This window comes from Staurois parvus, unplaced genomic scaffold (assembly GCF_062004578.1).
Source record: "Staurois parvus isolate SC_StPar_1 unplaced genomic scaffold, SC_StPar_1.0 ptg002848l, whole genome shotgun sequence".
In the NCBI taxonomy this organism is placed as follows: Eukaryota; Metazoa; Chordata; class Amphibia; order Anura; family Ranidae; genus Staurois; species Staurois parvus.
Window position 1 is genome coordinate 73993 of NW_028320644.1, and position 18508 is coordinate 92500.

Consider the following 18508-nt stretch of genomic DNA (forward strand, 5'->3'; position numbering starts at 1 on the left):
TCTCATTGGATCTTTCTCTGTCTTTCTGGTTTGGGGGAACCAATCAGCTCCTGTCTAGTAATCCTCTTTGTCTTTGTATTTTAGTCCATGGCCGGGAGATGAGGAAAACCTCCGAGGATTGTCTCACTTTGTCTCCAGACTGGAAAGTAGAAGATGAGGACATCACACAGTATAGTCCAGGAGAAAACCCGGCTCCCTCCAATGTCCATCCGGCACCACCCAGTGTAGATGGACCATCGGATTCCTCGTATCCTGAGGAACCTCAGACTGTGCGGGACCGGGCCGGCCTTCCAACAGGGAAGAGCTTGTCCTGTACTGAGTGCGGGAAATGTTTCCAATATAAATCCCGTCTTAATGTGCATATCAGATCTCACACGGGAGAGAAGCCGTATTCCTGTCCTGAGTGCGGGAAATGTTTCCAATATAAATCCAATCTTAATGTGCATAAAAGATCTCACACCGGGGAGAAGCCATATTCCTGTCCTGAGTGCGGGAAATGTTTTGTAGAAAAATCAACACTTATCATACATCAGAGGTCTCACACAGGGGAGAAGCCGTATTCCTGTCACGAGTGTGGGAAATGTTTTTCAAAGAAGTCCTATCTTCACTCACATCAAAGATCTCACACGGGGGAGAAGCCGTATTCCTGTCCTGAGTGCGGGAAATGTTTTTCACAGAAGTCTCATCTTTACTCACATCAAAGATCTCACACGGGGGAGAAGCCATATTCCTGTCCTGAGTGTGGAAAGTGGTTTTCAGATAAGTCCAGTGTTTACACACATCAAAGATCTCACACGGGGAAGAAGCCGTATTCCTGTCCTGAGTGCGGGAAATGTTTCCAATATAAATCCAATCTTATTGAGCATAGAAGATATCACACGGGGGAGAAGCCGTATTCCTGTCCTGAGTGCGGGAAATGTTTTGTAGAAAAATCAACACTTATCATACATCAGAGATCTCACACAGGGGAGAAGCCATATTCCTGTCCTGAGTGTGGAAAATGTTTTTCAAAGAAGTCCCATCTTCACTCACATCAAAGATCTCACACAGGGGAGAAGCCGTATTCCTGTCCTGAGTGCGGGAAATGTTTTCAATATAAATCCAATCTTATTAAGCATAGAAGATATCACACGGGGGAGAAGCCGTATTCCTGTCCTGAGTGCGGGAAATGTTTTGTAGAAAAATCAACACTTATCATACATCAGAGATCTCACACGGGGGAGAAGCCATATTCCTGTCCTGAGTGCGGGAAATGTTTTTCAGTGAAGTCCTCTCTTTACAAACATCAAAGATCTCACACGGGGGAGAAGCCGTATTCCTGTCCTGAGTGAGGGAAGGGTTTCCAATATAGATCCAATCTTATTGAGCATAGAAGATCTCACACAGGGAGAAGCCGTATTCCTGTTCTGAGTGCGGGAAATGTTTCCAATCTAAATCTAAACTTAATGTGCATGAAAGTTCTCACACGGGGGAGAAGCCGTATTCCTGTTCTGAGTGCGGGAAATGTAGCAAAATCAACACTTCTCATACATCACATGTCTCACACAGGGGAGAAGCCGTATTCCGGTCCTGAGTGCGGGAAATGTTTTTCATATAAGTCCTATCTTTCCAGACATCAGAGATCTCACACGGGGGAGAAGCCACTTTCCTGTCCAGAGTGAGGGAAATGTTCCTCACTGAAGTCCTGTCCTCCAGTACATCAGAGATTATATCGTGGTAGACAGATCAGACCGGGGTCAGTCCTTATTGGGGGGCGGAATGGGGAAAGATGGGGGGAGGGCTATGGCAGATGGTAAGAAGGTTCCCATGTTACAACCAGTGGAATTGGTACCATTTGTATGAAAATAAAAAATACACAAAATCCGTGTGAACAAGGTGTCAGTGAAGGAGGTGTCAGTGAATGAAGGAGGTGTCAGTGAATGAAGGAGGTATCAGGGAATGAAGGAGGTGTCAGAGAATGAAGGAGGTGTCAGAGAATGGAAGTGTTTGTTCCCCAATGCCAGAAGTCTGCCCAGCACAATAGGTGAGTTGGAAGGTTTGGTGAATGAAGAGAACTAGGATTGAATTGGTATTGCTGAATCTTGGCTTCATTCCTCACATGACTGGGCCATTCATATTCCTGGCTAGGTTCTCTTTCGGAGAGACGGGGTAATAGAAAAGGGGGTGGAGTCTGTCTGGAAAAGGAAAGGGGGTGGAGTCTGTCTAGAATAGGAAAGGGGGTGGAGTCTGTCTAGAATAGGAAAGGGGGTGGAGTCTGTCTCTAAGTGAGAAGTGATCTCAGCGAGTGTGAGAGGACCTAGTGGATGGAGAGTGTGATGAGGCTGAAGTATTATGGGTGGAGCTGCACATGGGGGCGGTACTACAAAGGTCATCATTGGAGTTTGTTATAGGCCTTTCAGTGTTAATGAGGAGGTGGAGACTCAGCTCCTCCCACAGATGGCAAGGGCGGGGACAGTGATAATAACGGGGGATGGTAACTACCTGGAAACTGACTGGAGTAATGGGACTGCAGGAACAGTTAAAGGACAAAAATGTATAAACCTACTACAGGACAATTGTATGGTTCAGTTCATAAAGGCCCCAACTAGGAATGATGCTCTGCTGGACCTGTGTCATAGAGGCCCCAACTAGGAATGATGCTCTGCTGGACCTGTGTCATAGAGGCCCCAACTAGGAATGATGCTCTGCTGGACCTGGTCATAGAGGCCCCAACTAGGAATGATGCTCTGCTGGACCTGGTCATAGAGGCACAAGCTAGGAATGATGCTCTGCTGGACCTGTGTCATAGAGGACCCAACTAGGAATGATGCTCTGCTGGACCTGGTCATAGAGGCCCCAACTAGGAATGATGCTCTGCTGGACCTGGTCATATAGGCCCCAACTGGGAATGATGATCTGCTGGACTTGGTCAGAGAGGTCTCAACTAGGAATGATGCTCTGCTGGACCTGGTCATAGAGGTCCCAACTAGGAATGATGCTCTGCTGGACCTGGTCATAGAGGCCCCAACTAGGAATGATGCTCTGCTGGACCTGGTCATAGAGGCCCCAGCTAGGAATGATGCTCTGCTGGACCTGGTCATAGAGGCCCCAACTAGGAATGATGCTCTGCTGGACCTGGTCATAGAGGCCCCAACTAGGAATGATGCTTTGGTGGACCTGTGTCATAGAGGCCCCAACTAGGAATGATGCTCTGCTGGACCTGGTCTTCTCCAACCATGCAGAGATTATTACGAATGTCCATATATAGAACATCTGGGTAGCCGTGACCATAACATGATTTCATTTATTGTTAGCTGTAAACAGCGCGCACATACGGGGAGAATAAAAACGCTGAACTTTAAGAGAGCTAATTCTCCAAGGCTGAGATCTGCTCTCCAAGACTTAGACTGGGAGGAATATTGGCATGGATGAACACAACACAGAAATGGGAGTTCTTCATAAAGACTGTATGACCCGGATTTACTATTGTGCCTGGGCGCATGTCCGTGGGCGACCATCTACTTTTACCCCGCTAAGAGATTTACTATTGAGCAGCGCCAACAAGTAGACGCCAATCGAATTTACTAAGCAGACACACACCAGGAATCAGAGTCACAAAGCAGACTTGGTAAGAGGCACGTCTGACACCATGAAAGATCACTGCAGAGACCTTCACATGGAAATTTGCTTTGCCAGATATCAGGACTTCACTTCAAACAATATCTGACATTTCAAATAAAATGTAAAATGTGTTTTTTTCAGCAAATCGACACAGTGAGGAACTAGACGCTCGTGCAGCTTATTTGGCGGATATAACTGAGCATGTGCAGAACACGTTAGACGTCCTCTGTGGGCGCTTGCTTTTTAGCAGCTCTTCAATAATAAATCTCAGTGTGGAGTCCTCTGACAGCCGGCACTCGGTCACGTCTCCTGTGTGTGGAGTCCTCTGACAGCCGGCACTCGGTGGCGTCTCCTGTGTGTGGAGTCCTCTGACAGCCGGGACTCGGTGGCGTCTCCTGTGTGTGGAGTCCTCTGACAGCCGACACTCGGTGGCGTCTCCTGTGTGTGGAGTCCTCTGACAGCCGGCACTCGGTCACGTCTCCTGTGTGTGGAGTCCTCTGACAGCCGGCACTCGGTGGCGTCTGCTGTGTGTGGAGTCCTCTGACAGCCGGCACTCGGTGGCGTCTCCTGTGTGTGGAGTCCTCTGACAGCCGGCACTCGGTGGCGTCTCCTGTGTGTGGAGTCCTCTGACAGCCGACACTCGGTGGCGTCTCCTGTGTGTGGAGTCCTCTGACAGCCGGCACTCGGTGGCGTCTCCTGTGTGTGGAGTCCTCTGACAGCCGGCACTCAGTCACGTCTCCTGTGTGTGGAGTCCTCTGACAGCCGGCACTCGGTGGCGTCTCCTGTGTGTGGTGTCCTCTGACAGCCGGCACTCGGTGGCGTCTCCTGTGTGTGGAGTCCTCTGACAGCCGGCACTCGGTCGCGTCTCCTGTGTGTGGAGTCCTCTGACAGCCGGCACTCAGTCACGTCTCCTGTGTGTGGAGTCCTCTGACAGCCGGCACTCGGTGGCGTCTCCTGTGTGTGGAGTCCACTGACAGCCGGCACTCGGTGGCGTCTCCTGTGTGTGGAGTCCTCTGACAGCCGGCACTCGGTGGCGTCTCTTGTGTGTGGAGTCCTCTGACAGCCGGCACTCGGTGGCGTCTCCTGTGTGTGGAGTCCTCTGACAGCCGGCACTCGGTGGCGTCTCCTGTGTGTGGAGTCCTCTGACAGTACCAGTGTGAACTACTGGAGGTCCCACCCACAGACTGGACTCGCCATGTGGTAGGGCTGCTTGACGGAGGGGCTGCTGAAGCCTACCGAATGATGGACCCCCTCAAGAGACGGAACTATGAGGAGATAAAAAGGGCCGTACTGGACTACTCCGCGGTCTCATCGGAGTCATTTCGGGCCCAGTTCCGGACTACCCCCCGCCTCCCAGAGGCCTCCTTCAAAATGTTTGCACACAAGTTGTCGGTAGCCTGCCGCCGGTGGCTGGAAGGGGAGAAGGCAACCTCCCCTGAGCAGATCATCCAGGCCATCCTGAAGAAACAATTCCTTTTCAAGTGCCCCCCCGAGCTCCAGGTGGGTGCGTGAGCGGAAACCTGCCACCCTGGAAGAAGCTGCAGCCTTAGCGGAGGAGGCTCTCCTCAATAACCTGCAATGGAAGAAGCCTGCGGCCGAGGCACCCCAAGCGGCCAGGATGACCCATCCTACACCGGTGCCCTACATGCCTCCCGATCGCCGGATGGCCCCACAAACAGTGCCAGTGCTATGGCCCTTACTACCACCTCGTTCAGCCACCTCACAACGGGGCCCCAGACCGGCCTTAGATAGGCGATGCTTTGGCTGTGGACAGATTGGTCACTACCAGGCCAGCTGCCCCGCCAAAAAACAGAGTCTCAGGCCTAGCTTGCCCCGGCCAGTGAATTCTGTGGATCTGTACCAAGCTCCCGAGGACTTGCCACCACCCCCTTCAGACTGGGATCTCGCGCCCGCGGACAAGGACACCCCCCCATGAGTCTTTGGCCTACAGCCGGTGGGGGCCCCTACCCAGAGCCTCCAAGGAAAGCACTTGCAAGAGGTCACTGTGGATGGACAAAGGGCCGTGGGCTTCCGAGACTCAGGGGCCTTCCTCACCATTGTGGACCCCCGAGTGGTGCACCCTGACGCTGTACAGCCTGGCCCTGGGATAGTGATTCAACTAGCAGGGGGCACCAAACGCTTCATCCCTCTTGTTACCGTCAATCTGGACTATGGCTTGGGGCCTAAACGCTGCAATGTGGGTGTAATGGGAGGACTGTCTGCAGATGTGCTTCTTGGGAATGATGTGGGCAATCTTCAATGCCACTTTGTGGGAGCCGTCACACGAAGTCAGGCCTGCCGGGAAACCGCTGAGAGGAAGGAGTCACCCCAGAATGTGGACGGACCTCCGCTGCCCGCAGTGAGTGACTCAACTGTGACTGCTGACAATGCTGGGGAGACATGGGACTGGGACAAGTTTCAAGGGGACTTAGCCACCGACCCTACTCTGACTGGTCCGGGGACCGACGAAAAGAGAGTGCAGGAAAATGGGTTGCTGTACCGAGTGGTGGAGACCGACGCCGAAGGGGGGCCCCAGACCGTGGCTAAACATCTGATAGTTCCCCAACAATTCCGGACCCAAATGCTACACCTTGCTCACGATATTCCCATGGCTGGGCATCAGGGAAAGCTACAGACCGAAAGGAGGTTGGCCCAGGCCTTCTATTGGCCTGGGATGTCCCAATCAGTAGCTCGCTACTGCCGTACCTGCGATACCTGTCAGCGACATGGAAGAACAGGTGGCCTGCGGGCCCCCCTACAGCCCCTACCCATTATTGAGGAGCCATTCCAACGAGTAGCTATTGACATTCTGGGCCCCTTAGCTCGCCCCAGCAATTCTGGAAAGCGGTACATCCTGACCATCGTGGACTATGCTACTCGTTATCCCCAAAGCAGTCGCCCTGTCCAGCATCACAGCTCCCAAAGTTGCAGAAGCCATGGTTACCGTTTTCACCCGAGTGGGTTTCCCTGCTGAAATCCTGTCAGATCAGGGGACTCAATTCATGTCAGGCCTTGTTCAGTCCCTCTGGCAGACCTGTGGAGTGCGGACCATCCGGACAACCCCCAATCACCCCCAGACCAATGGACTGTGTGAACGCTTCAACGGGACCCTGAAGGCCATGCTACGGGCCTTTGTAGATCTAGAGCCAGACTGGGAAAGATACCTGCCCCACCTCCTCTTTGCCTACCGGGAGGTGCCGCAGGAATCTACCGGATTTTCTCCCTTTGAACTGCTGTATGGGCGGAAAATCCGCGGCCCCCTGACCCTACTGAAGGAATACTGGGAGGGTCAACTACCAGATACCGGGGTCCCTGTGGTGCCCTATGTCTTGGAACTGCGTGAAAAGATGGGACAACTAGCCGGCCTAGCAGCTGACCATCTCCAAGCAGCCCAGGTCCGGCAAAAGACATGGTATGACCGCAAGGCCCACACCCGGGAGTTTACTGAAAACCAACAGGTCCTCATGATTGTCCCAAATCCCCAGAACAAATTGCAAACCACATGGGAGGGCCCCTTCCGTGTCATTAGGAAAGTGAATGACACTAACTATATTCTTGGGCTAGATGATCGGGGGAGACGGCAGAAAACGGTACATGTCAATATGATCATGGAGTACCATGACCGAAACCCCCTTGTTATGGCCGTCTGCCCAATACCCTCTGAGGAGGAGGAAGAGGCCGTACCGGACCTCCTGGAAGCAGCACGCCATCCAAATGATGTGCACCAGGTGCCCCTGAGTCTGCAGCTGAACCCGGGGCAACAGAGGGCCATGAATGCTGTCCTTGGCCAGCGCAGTTCCGCTTTTTCGGCAAGGCCTGGAAAAACTACTATCACCACTCACCATGTGGAGACCCTGGGAACCCGGCCCCTCCAACAAGCCCCATATCGTGTCCCCGAAGCTGTTAAGAACACTATGAGACAGGAACTGAACGAAATGCTGGATCTGGGAAATATTCAGCCCTCCCAGAGCCCCTGGGCCTCTCCTGTTGTTCTTGTCCCCAAGAAAGATGGTAGCATCCGCTTTTGTGTTGACTACCAACGCCTCAATGACCACACGGTTAGTGACGCCTACCCGATGCCTCGTATCGATGACCTACTGGACTGGCTGGCTGGAGCCCGCTATGTCACTACTCTGGACTTGAGCAAGGGCTACTGGCAAATCCCCTTATCTTCAGAGGGTCGGGAGTGCTCTGCCTTCATCACCCCCTTCGGCCTGTTCGAGTTTCTCAACATGCCTTTTGGCATGAAGAATGCTCCTGCCACCTTCCAGCGCACGGTGGACCAGCTGCTGCGGGGCTGTCATGACTTTGCCTGCACCTACCTGGATGACATCGCCATCTTTAGTGAAACATGGGAAGACCACCTCCAGCATGTGGGCTTTGTCCTGGACCGAATTGCAGGGGCCAACCTCACCATTCCACCAGACAAGTGCCAGATGGGAATGGCGGAGGTGCAATATTTAGTACACCGGGTGGGAGGGGGTAAACTGCTCCCAGAACCGGCTAAAATAGAAGCCATTAAGGAATGGCCCACCCCCCAGACCAAGAAACAGGTTATGGCGTTCCTGGGCACTGCTAACTATTACCGCAAATTTGTTCCTCATTTCAGCACGATTGCGAAGCCCCTCACAGATCTCACCAAGAAGACCATGCCCCGGATGGTAACCTGGACCCCGGCCTGCCAGACCGCATTTGATCGGCTGAAGAAGGCCCTTTCCCATGACCCCATCCTAGCAGCGCCCAATTACCATCGAAGGTTCCTCGTACAGACAGACGCCTCCACTTATGGGCTGGGGGCCGTCCTCAGCCAGGTAAATGAGGAGGGGGAGGAGCACCCTGTGGCCTTCCTTAGCAGGAAACTATTAGACCGGGAGGTGGCCTATGCCACCATAGAGAAGGAGTGCCTGGCCATAGTGTGGGCATTGAAGAAACTTCAACCCTATTTGTATGGCCGGGAGTTCACCATCCTCACGGACCATAACCCCCTCACCTGGCTGAATCGGGTCTCCGGGGATAATGGCCGCCTCTTACGATGGAGCCTGGCCTTACAACCTTACAATTTCGATTTCCAATACTGACGGGGAAGCCAGCACCACAATGCAGATGGGCTGTCCCGTCAGCAAGACCCCCAGTAAATGCAGTCCACAAGTGCCTCTACGGGAACCTGTTGAGGTTCCCCTGGCGGCACTTGTAGAATGGAGGGGGGAGGGGTTGTCACGGAGCTGGTCCTTCCTTCCCCATCCTCCAGGTTTGCCGGCTGCCACCCTTCTGTCCCATCCATGCTGGGACTTCTAGTCCTCTTTGTCCTTGACACAGGCAGACCTCAGCAGCCCCTCACCCCCCTGGCTTGCAGCCTGGCCTCCTGCTGAAGGAATCCACAAACAGGCCATCTCCTCCCTTCCCCCTCATGCACAAATTCCTGGGCTCCCTGGGCAGGTCTGGAGACCAGAGACAGGACCCGTTGCCATGGTAACCTGATAGGAAGTGTCCGGTTACCAGCTCTATACTTAAGGGTGAGCAGGAAAACCCCCATTGTGTTCTCCTGGCTGTGTGTGTGAGGGAAGGCTATGCTGAGGGCCAGCTTCTCTCATCCAAAAATCCCCCGTCCTCCTCCTCATCTCCTGGACTGTCTGTGCTGCCTGGGATCCCTGCACTCTGGAGGGATCTTCTGCTGTCCCCGTGAACCTGCCTGGCTGGATCTATCCCCTGCCTGGACTTAACCCCTTGTTCTCCGTGAACCTGCCTGGACTTAACCCATCCCTGCCTGGAGCCTCCTGTGTGGACTAACCCTGTGGATTACAATACCCCTGTTGTTCCATATTGCCTTACAGAGAACTGTACTGTGTTGCTGTGTCTGGTGTGGATCTGTGGACCAAAGGAACTGTTGTCTGTGCCCCAAAAACCTCCCCAATAAAAGCACGTTGGGTTCTGTGCAATCTGTCTCTGTGTGCCCTCTGGTTCTCTTGACAACATACACATTCAGGACAAGTCATTTGCAAAACATAAAACCCGTAACTACCAGTCCATACACTTACCACCTGGACCTCGGTGTCACACAACAAATTATCTTATACTTTACGTGACAGAAAGATAAGCAACAGAATTTTGGCAGCCCAAACCTACCAGTGTCAATATTTTCTTATTTCTTGGACAACCCGTGTCCCTGGACATCCAATGTCCTCAAAAGTACTTACCAAAAGTACCTGTACTTACCAAAAGTACATACACATTTTCTGGACAACCCGTGTCCCTGGACATCCAATGTCCTCAAAAGTACTTACCAAAAGTACATACACATTTTCTGGACAACCCGTGTCCCTGGACATCCAATGTCCTCAAAAGTACTTACCAAAAGTACCTGTACTCACCAAAAGTACATACACATTTTCTGGACAACCCGTGTCCCTGGACATCCAATGTCCTCAAAAGTACTTACCAAAAGTACATACACATTTTCTGGACAACCCGTGTCCCTGGACATCCAATGTCCTCAAAAGTACTTACCAAAAGTACATACACATTTTCTGGACAACCCGTGTCCCTGGACATCCAATGTCCTCAAAAGTACTTACCAAAAGTACCTGTACTCACCAAAAGTACATACACATTTTCTGGACAACCCGTGTCCTTCAGTACTTCCCAAAAGTACTTATGCCGGCTGGCAATCTTTTACACTATAACCCTTTCATTAAAACATACTTCCAAAGTATGTGGGCATCGGAACTCAGCCAGAGCCTAGTCACGGTAAATATCAGAACATACAACTCAAATACTTACCGGATAGGATGACTCTCCGATCCCGGGACGAGCCCCCAATCTGAAAGGACTTTGTGCTTCTAATCAATCACTGGTAGGTTTCGGTTCCCCCATTAGGCCTAAGAGACCGTGTTCTGGAATGAGAGAAATTAGCATGCGCACACAGGTTTCCAGAAGACGATCTGAATCGTTATTCGTAGGTTCTTCCTCTTATATTGTAACAAAGAAAACCATACAATAGAATTTCGCTAGATACTTGTCAAGGCTGTGAACATGATTTTTCTCAGACCTTGAAATCAGTTACAAGTAACCAACAGTTATTTTCCCAAAGGACAGAAGTATTGGACTTTTAACTATATCATAGCAGAAACAGGTGCTGTTAGTACAAAGAAATAATTGGATACTTTCCCCGCCTCTACCAAGGCTAAGCTAAGATAAAAAACTAAAGAATATTGTGAGTGCAGTTCTATAATACATAGAGAGCGTTTACATGCACATCTTCATATTTTCATTAACTCATTCTGGGTATAATACAAAAACAATTAATAATACAAAAAACAACATGGAGTGATACATTTCCCTTCAACCTCAATTAGGTTTTCTTGCTGACCTTAATCAAGGTTCCTTGGTGACATCAATCTATTAAGGTTCCTTGGTGACATCAATCAATCAAGGTTCCTTGGTGACATCAATCAATCAAGGTTCCTTGGTGACATCAATCAATCAAGGTTCCTTGGTGACATTGATCAATCAAGGTTCCTTGGTGACATCAATCTATTAAGGTTCCTTGGTGACATCAATCAATCAAGGTTCCTTGTTGACTTCAATCAATCAAGGTTCCTTGGTGACATCAATCAATCAAGGTTCCTTGGTGACATCAATCAATCAAGGTTCCTTGGTGACATCAATCTATTAAGGTTCCTTGGTGACATCAATCTATTAAGGTTCCTTGGTGACATCAATCAATCAAGGTTCCTTGGTGACATCAATCAATCAAGGTTCCTTGGTGACATCAATCAATCAAGGTTCCTTGGTGACTTCAATCAATCAAGGTTCCTTGGTGACATCAATCAATCAAGGTTCCTTGGTGACATCAATCAATCAAGGTTCCTTGGTGACATCAATCAATAAAGGTTCCTTGGTGACATCAATCTATTAAGGTTCCTTGGTGACATCAATCAATCAAGGTTCCTTGGTGACATCAATCAATCAAGGTTCCTTGGTGACATCAATCAATCAAGGTTCCTTGGTGACTTCAATCAATCAAGGTTCCTTGGTGACATCAATCAATCAAGGTTCCTTGGTGACATCAATCAATCAAGGTTCCTTGGTGACATCAATCAATAAAGGTTCCTTGGTGACATCAATCTATTAAGGTTCCTTGGTGACATCAATCAATCAAGGTTCCTTGGTGACATCAATCAATCAAGGTTCCTTGGTGACATCAATCAATCAAGGTTCCTTGGTGACATCAATCAATCAAGGTTCCTTGGTGACTTCAATCAATCAAGGTTCCTTGGTGACATCAATCAATCAAGGTTCCTTGGTGACATCAATCAATCAAGGTTCCTTGGTGACTTCAATCAATCAAGGTTCCTTGGTGACATCAATCTATTAAGGTTCCTTGGTGACATCAATCAATCAAGGTTCCTTGGTGACATCAATCTATTAAGGTTCCTTGGTGACATCAATCAATCAAGGTTCCTTGGTGACATCAATCAATCAAGGTTCCTTGGTGACATCAATCTATTAAGGTTCCTTGGTGACATCAATCTATTAAGGTTCCTTGGTGACATCAATCAATCAAGGTTCCTTGTTGACATCAATCAATCAAGGTTCCTTGGTGACATCAATCTATTAAGGTTCTTTGGTGAACTCAGATGATATCGATCAGCTATCCTGATCACTGATTTTGAAGCCAGACCCTCCTGGACTGTACATGTAAGACTTGCCTGGAATGTAACCTTTGGGCACTGGGCTTTTCATTGTGGTGCTCTCCAGGACAGGGTGTACTGTGTTAGTTAGCTGAGGAGTGCTTTCGGGTCCAGAGCTGTCCTGTGGTCACAGGTGTGACCCTGTCTTTGAAGACTCACTTAGTAAGCAGAGCCAGTTGTGATGAAGCATTGATGGCCACCATTTTAAATTTCCCACCACTTTTTAACAGAGTAAGAGTTAAGGCCAAGGAATCAACTGCTGGATCATCACGTGGATCTCCCTTCCTACACTTACTTGGTCACCCCCGGCCACCTGAAACTCTCAGCCCCAGATGCCTGGGTTTATGAGATTTAAAACCTTGGCTCACATTGGGCCTAGTTGAATTACTGCTGTACAAACACAAGATGTCTTCACTAAGACAGCCAGGACTGTCCCACTGCCAAGGATGAACTCAGCTTATAGTCCTAGAGTACGTCCTGCCCAGAAGGAATTGACACCTGTAATTCAGAACCTTGGACCCCTATTGTCACCGGATCATCTTTATTGCAGTCTACCAAAGCTCTCTCGTGTGTGGCCAAGGTATCCCCCATGTCCGCAGGGACCTCAGTCTCCACTTTGGACTTTCTGGATGTTTTTGCTCACATATCGATGCACTCTGCCCTCAAAGGCTCTAAATGGTCCCCTGCAGATTATGTCTGTGATTGGCCTAAAACTTCTATTCATGCTGGTCATGTTGACCTTGTCACTGTCTCTGAGAATTCCAACAGTCTACCTCTGGTTGGGGTCATTGCAGTCTCCTGAAGTGGACACAGATTTACCGGGGTTGTTACAAACCTTATAGATGTACTACCCATCATCTGGAGAATCAGCCTCGTGTTCCAGGCCTTGGATTATTTAAAGGTCACTGTTGGGCAAGGTTGCTCATTTCCTTTAGGGCAGGGGTGTCAAACTGGCAGCCCTCCAGCTGTTGCAAAACTACAAGTCCCATCATGCCTCTGTCTTTGGGAGTCATGCTTGTAACTGTCAATCTTGCAATGCCTCATGGGACTTGTAGTTTGGTAACAGTTGGAGGGTCACCAGTTTGACACCTGTGCTTTAGGGATTTAATTCCTCCCCTTATAAGTCAGAATCATTCTCCCTCCCTCATCTTTCAGGGTGTGTAGGGTGCCAAGGGATTACTCTCATAATTTAGACTCCCTTTTTCAGTTGTAAGTCAGTCCTTATCAATCCCTCATGCCTGGGAGCCTGAACTTGGGGCGAAACATCCAAATGGTCTCTGTAGACCAAGTACTTCCAGATATTACCTGTCTGCCTTTTTGTCTGAAAGGGGCAGTTTATTCCCTTCACCATGAAAGTCTTCACTTGCAGGGGTGTCCCCATGTCTGGGGCTCCAATCTGTTTCCTGAGAACAGTTCCCGTCTCATCAAGCATCCCCTCCATGACTTGGTACTCTGACCTGAGCTCCACTGGAAATCCCTCACGTGTTGAAGAGTCTTCCCCTATGGAATGGTCTGGGAGTTTTCCCTGTGGCAGGTCTAGTGGCCTAGTTCCTATGCTGTACTACACTGAGAGTGTTACGTTTCACTATGCTGTCCTCCTCGGAGATAAGAATTTGCCGTCTGGTTCTCTTCTGATTCAGTACCTGAAAGCTGTTGATTGATCATCTGGCAGGAAGATTTAATTGCTGGATGTCCCTGTGCTCTCCTCATTGTCAGCAAGAAGATCATTCTGGGGTCCTGCTCCTAGTTCCCCCAGCAGGTAGGGAGTCTGCCTGGAGACCTTTGTGGGACCTGGTCACTGGAGGGTAAGTTCTCATTTGATGACCGATGTGCAGTTCCTCCAGACTCCTTCCCTTGCTCCTGTTCCTAATCAGGTAGACAATCTAGGATCCCTTCCCCCCTTCCCCTCTCCTCAGCTGAGGATGCTTTGTTGGACCATGCTCCGTGATTAGATGTAGGCAGTTTTGGGGCAGCGATGGGTGTTTAGGTATATGGGTCCCTGTGCATCCTTATGACCTGCTGCTGTTTTGTGCCCCATATGGGTTGTGCCATATTTCTTCTCTCTTCTTACCCCTGTGGAGGTGTCTGGGCACTTTTTCCTCTTCTAGTCAAGCCTTTAGGTACCCTTAGAGTTCTTTCCTACCTGAAGAACGGGACATTATGATTCGTCTGTCTCTCTCTCTCTCTGATATGAAGGACGGGACATTCTGGGTCGTCTGTCTCTCTCTGATATGAAGGACGGGACATTCTGGGCAGTCTGTCTCTCTCTGATATGAAGGATGGGACATTCTGGGCAGTCTGTCTCTCTCTGATAGGAAGGACGGGACATTCTGGGCAGTCTGTCTCTCTCTGATATGAAGGACGGGACATTCTGGGTAGTCTGTCTCTCTCTCTGATATGAAGGACGGGACATTCTGGGTAGTCTGTCTCATCCCTGATGTGAAGGACGGGACATTCTGGGTCGTCTGTCTCGGACTCTGATATGAAGGACGGGACATTCTGGGTAGTCTGTCTCTCTCTGATATGAAGGATGGGACATTCTGGGTAGTCTGTCTCACTCTGATATGAAGGACGGGACATTCTGGGTAGTCTGTCTCATCCCTGATATGAAGGACGGGACATTCTGGGTCGTCTGTCTCGGTCTCTGATATGAAGGACGGGACATTCTGGGTAGTCTGTCTCTCTCTGATATGAAGGACGGGGCATTCTGGGTAGTCTGTCTCTCTCTGATATGAAGGACGGGACATTCTGGATAGTCTGTCTCTTTCTGAAAGGAAGTAAGGAAGATTCTGGGTAGTCTGTCTCTCTCTGATATGAACGACGGGACATTCTGGGTAGTCTGTCTCTCTCTCTGATATGAAGGATGGGACATTCTGGGTAGTCTGTCTCTCTCTGATATGAAGGACGGGACATTCTGGGTAGTCTGTCTCGGTCTCTGATATGAAGGACGGGGCATTCTGGGTCGTCTGTCTCTCTCTCTGATATGAAGGACGGGACATTCTGGGTCGTCTGTCTCTCTCTCTGATATGAAGGACGGGACATTCTGGGTCGTCTGTTTCTCTCTCTGATATGAAGGACGGGACATTTTGGGTCGTCTGTCTCTCTCTGATATGAAGGACGGGACATTCTGGGTCGTCTGTCTCTCTCTCTGATATGAAGGACGGGACATTCTGGGTAGTCTGTCTCTCTCTGATATGAAGGAAGAGACCTTCTGGGTAGTCTGTCTCTCTCTGATATGAAGGACGGGACATTCTGGGTAGTCTGTCTCTCTCTCTGATATGAAGGATGGGACATTCTGGGTAGTCTGTCTCTCTCTGATATGAAGGACGGGACATTCTGGGTAGTCTGTCTCGGTCTCTGATATGAAGGACGGGGCATTCTGGGTCGTCTGTCTCTCTCTCTGATATGAAGGATGGGACATTCTGGGTCGTCTGTCTCTCTCTCTGATATGAAGGACGGGACATTCTGGGTCGTCTGTTTCTCTCTCTGATATGAAGGACGGGACATTTTGGGTCGTCTGTCTCTCTCTGATATGAAGGACGGGACATTCTGGGTCGTCTGTCTCTCTCTCTGATATGAAGGACGGGACATTCTGGGTAGTCTGTCTCTCTCTGATATGAAGGACGGGACATTCTGGGTAGTCTGTCTCTCTCTGATATGAAGGACGGGACATTCTGGGTCGTCTGTTTCTCTCTCTGATATGAAGGACGGGACATTCTGGGTAGTCTGTCTCTCTGATATGAAGGACGGGACATTCTGGGTAGTCTGTCTCTCTCTGATATGAAGGATGGGACATTCTGGGTAGTCTGTCTCTCTCTCTGATATGAAGGATGGGACATTCTGGGTAGTCTCTCTCTCTCTGATATGAAGGACGGGACATTCTGGGTAGTCTGTCTCATCTCTGATATGAAGGACGGGACATTCTGGGTCGTCTGTCTCGGTCTCTGATATGAAGGACGGGACAATCTGGGTAGTCTGTCTCTCTCTGATATGAAGGACGGGACATTCTGGGTCGTCTGTCTCATCTCTGATATGAAGGACGGGACATTCTGGGTAGTCTGTCTCATCTCTGATATGAAGGACGGGACATTCTGGGTAGTCTGTCTCTCTCTCTGATATGAAGGACGGGACATTCTGGGTAGTCTGTCTCGGTCTCTGATATGAAGGACGGGACATTCTGGGTAGTCTGTCTCTCTCTGATATGAAGGACGGGACATTCTGGGTAGTCTGTCTCTCTCTGATATGAAGGACGGGACATTCTGGGTAGTCTGTCTCTCTCTGATATGAAGGACGGGACATTCTGGGTAGTCTGTCTCTCTCTGATATGAAGGACGGGACATTCTGGGTAGTCTGTCTCTCTCTGATATGAAGGACGGGACATTCTGGGTAGTCTGTCTCTCTCTCTGATATGAAGGACGGGACATTCTGGGTAGTCTGTCTCGGTCTCTGATATGAAGGATGGGGCATTCTGGGTAGTCTGTCTCTCTCTGATATGAAGGATGGGACATTCTGGGTAGTCTGTCTCTCTCTGATATGAAGGACGGGACATTCTGGGTAGTCTGTCTCTCTCTGATATGAAGGACGGGACATTCTGGGTAGTCTGTCTCTCTCTGATATGAAGGACGGGACATTCTGGGTAGTCTCTCTCTCTCTGATATGAAGGACGGGACATTCTGGGTAGTCTGTCTCATCTCTGATATGAAGGACGGGACATTCTGGGTAGTCTGTCTCTTTCTCTGATATGAAGGACGGGACATTCTGGGTAGTCTGTCTCTCTCTGATATGAAGGACGGGACATTCTGGGTAGTCTGTCTCTCTCTGATATGAAGGACGGGACATTCTGGGTAGTCTGTCTCTCTCTGATATGAAGGAGGGGACATTCTGGGTAGTCTCTCTCTGATATGAAGGATGGGACATTCTGGGTAGTCTGTCTCATCTCTGATAAGAAGGACGGGACATTCTGGGTAGTCTGTCTCATCTCTGATATGAAGGACGGGACATTCTGGGTAGTCTCTCTCTCTCTGATATGAAGGACGGGACATTCTGGGTAGTCTGTCTCTCTCTGATATGAAGGACGGGACATTCTGGGTAGTCTGTCTCGGTCTCTGATATGAAGGACGGGACATTCTGGGTAGTCTGTCTCGGTCTCTGATATGAAGGACGGGACATTCTGGGTAGTCTGTCTCTCTCTGATATGAAGGACGGGACATTCTGGGTGATCTGTCTCTCTCTGATATGAAGGATGGGACATTCTGGGTAGTCTGTCTCTCTCTGATATGAAGGACGGGACATTCTGGGTAGTCTGTCTCTCTCTGATATGAAGGACGGGACATTCTGGGTAGTCTGTCTCTCTCTCTGATATGAAGGACGGGACATTCTGGGTAGTCTGTCTCATCTCTGATATGAAGGACGGGACATTCTGGGTAGTCTGTCTCTCTCTCTGATATGAAGGACGGGGCATTCTGGGTAGTCTGTCTCTCTCTCTGATATGAAGGACGGGACATTCTGGGTAGTCTGTCTCTTTCTCTGATATGAAGGACGGGACATTCTGGGTAGTCTGTCTCTCTCTCTGATATGAAGGACGGGACATTCTGGGTAGTCTGTCTCTCTCTGATATGAAGGACGGGACATTCTGGGTAGTCTGTCTCTCTCTGATATGAAGGACGGGACATTCTGGGTAGTCTGTCTCTCTCTCTGATATGAAGGACGGGACATTCTGGGTAGTCTGTCTCTCTCTGATATGAAGGACGGGACATTCTGGGTAGTCTGTCTCTCTCTGATATGAAGGACGGGACATTCTGGGTAGTCTGTCTCTCTCTCTGATATGAAGGACGGGACATTCTGGGTAGTCTGTCTCGGTCTCTGATATGAAGGACGGGACATTCTGGGTAGTCTGTCTCTCTCTGATATGAAGGACGGGACAATCTGGGTAGTCTGTCTCATCTCTGATATGAAGGATGGGACATTCTGGGTAGTCTGTCTCTCTCTGATATGAAGGACGGGACATTCTGGGTAGTCTGTCTCTCTCTGATATGAAGGACGGGACATTCTGGGTCATCTGTCTCTCTCTGATATGAAGGACGGGACATTCTGGGTCGTCTGTCTCGGTCTCTGATATGAAGGACGGGACATTCTGGGTAGTCTGTCTCTCTCTCTGATATGAAGGATGGGACATTCTGGGTCATCTGTCTCTCTCTCTGATATGAAGGATGGGACAT

General features: G+C 49.8%; 1 protein-coding gene across 1 annotated transcript in view; it reads left to right on the forward strand.

The window, feature by feature from the left end:
• Positions 1 to 18508, forward strand: part of LOC149429044 (uncharacterized) — a 108407-nt gene that overhangs the window by 55869 nt on the left and 34030 nt on the right. The window contains 5 exon segments of the mRNA XM_089666797.1: positions 85 to 1386; positions 1389 to 1503; positions 1505 to 1655; positions 5573 to 6557; positions 6610 to 8603. Coding sequence (XP_089522923.1) covers positions 85 to 1386; positions 1389 to 1503; positions 1505 to 1655; positions 5573 to 6557; positions 6610 to 8603 — 4547 coding nt within the window.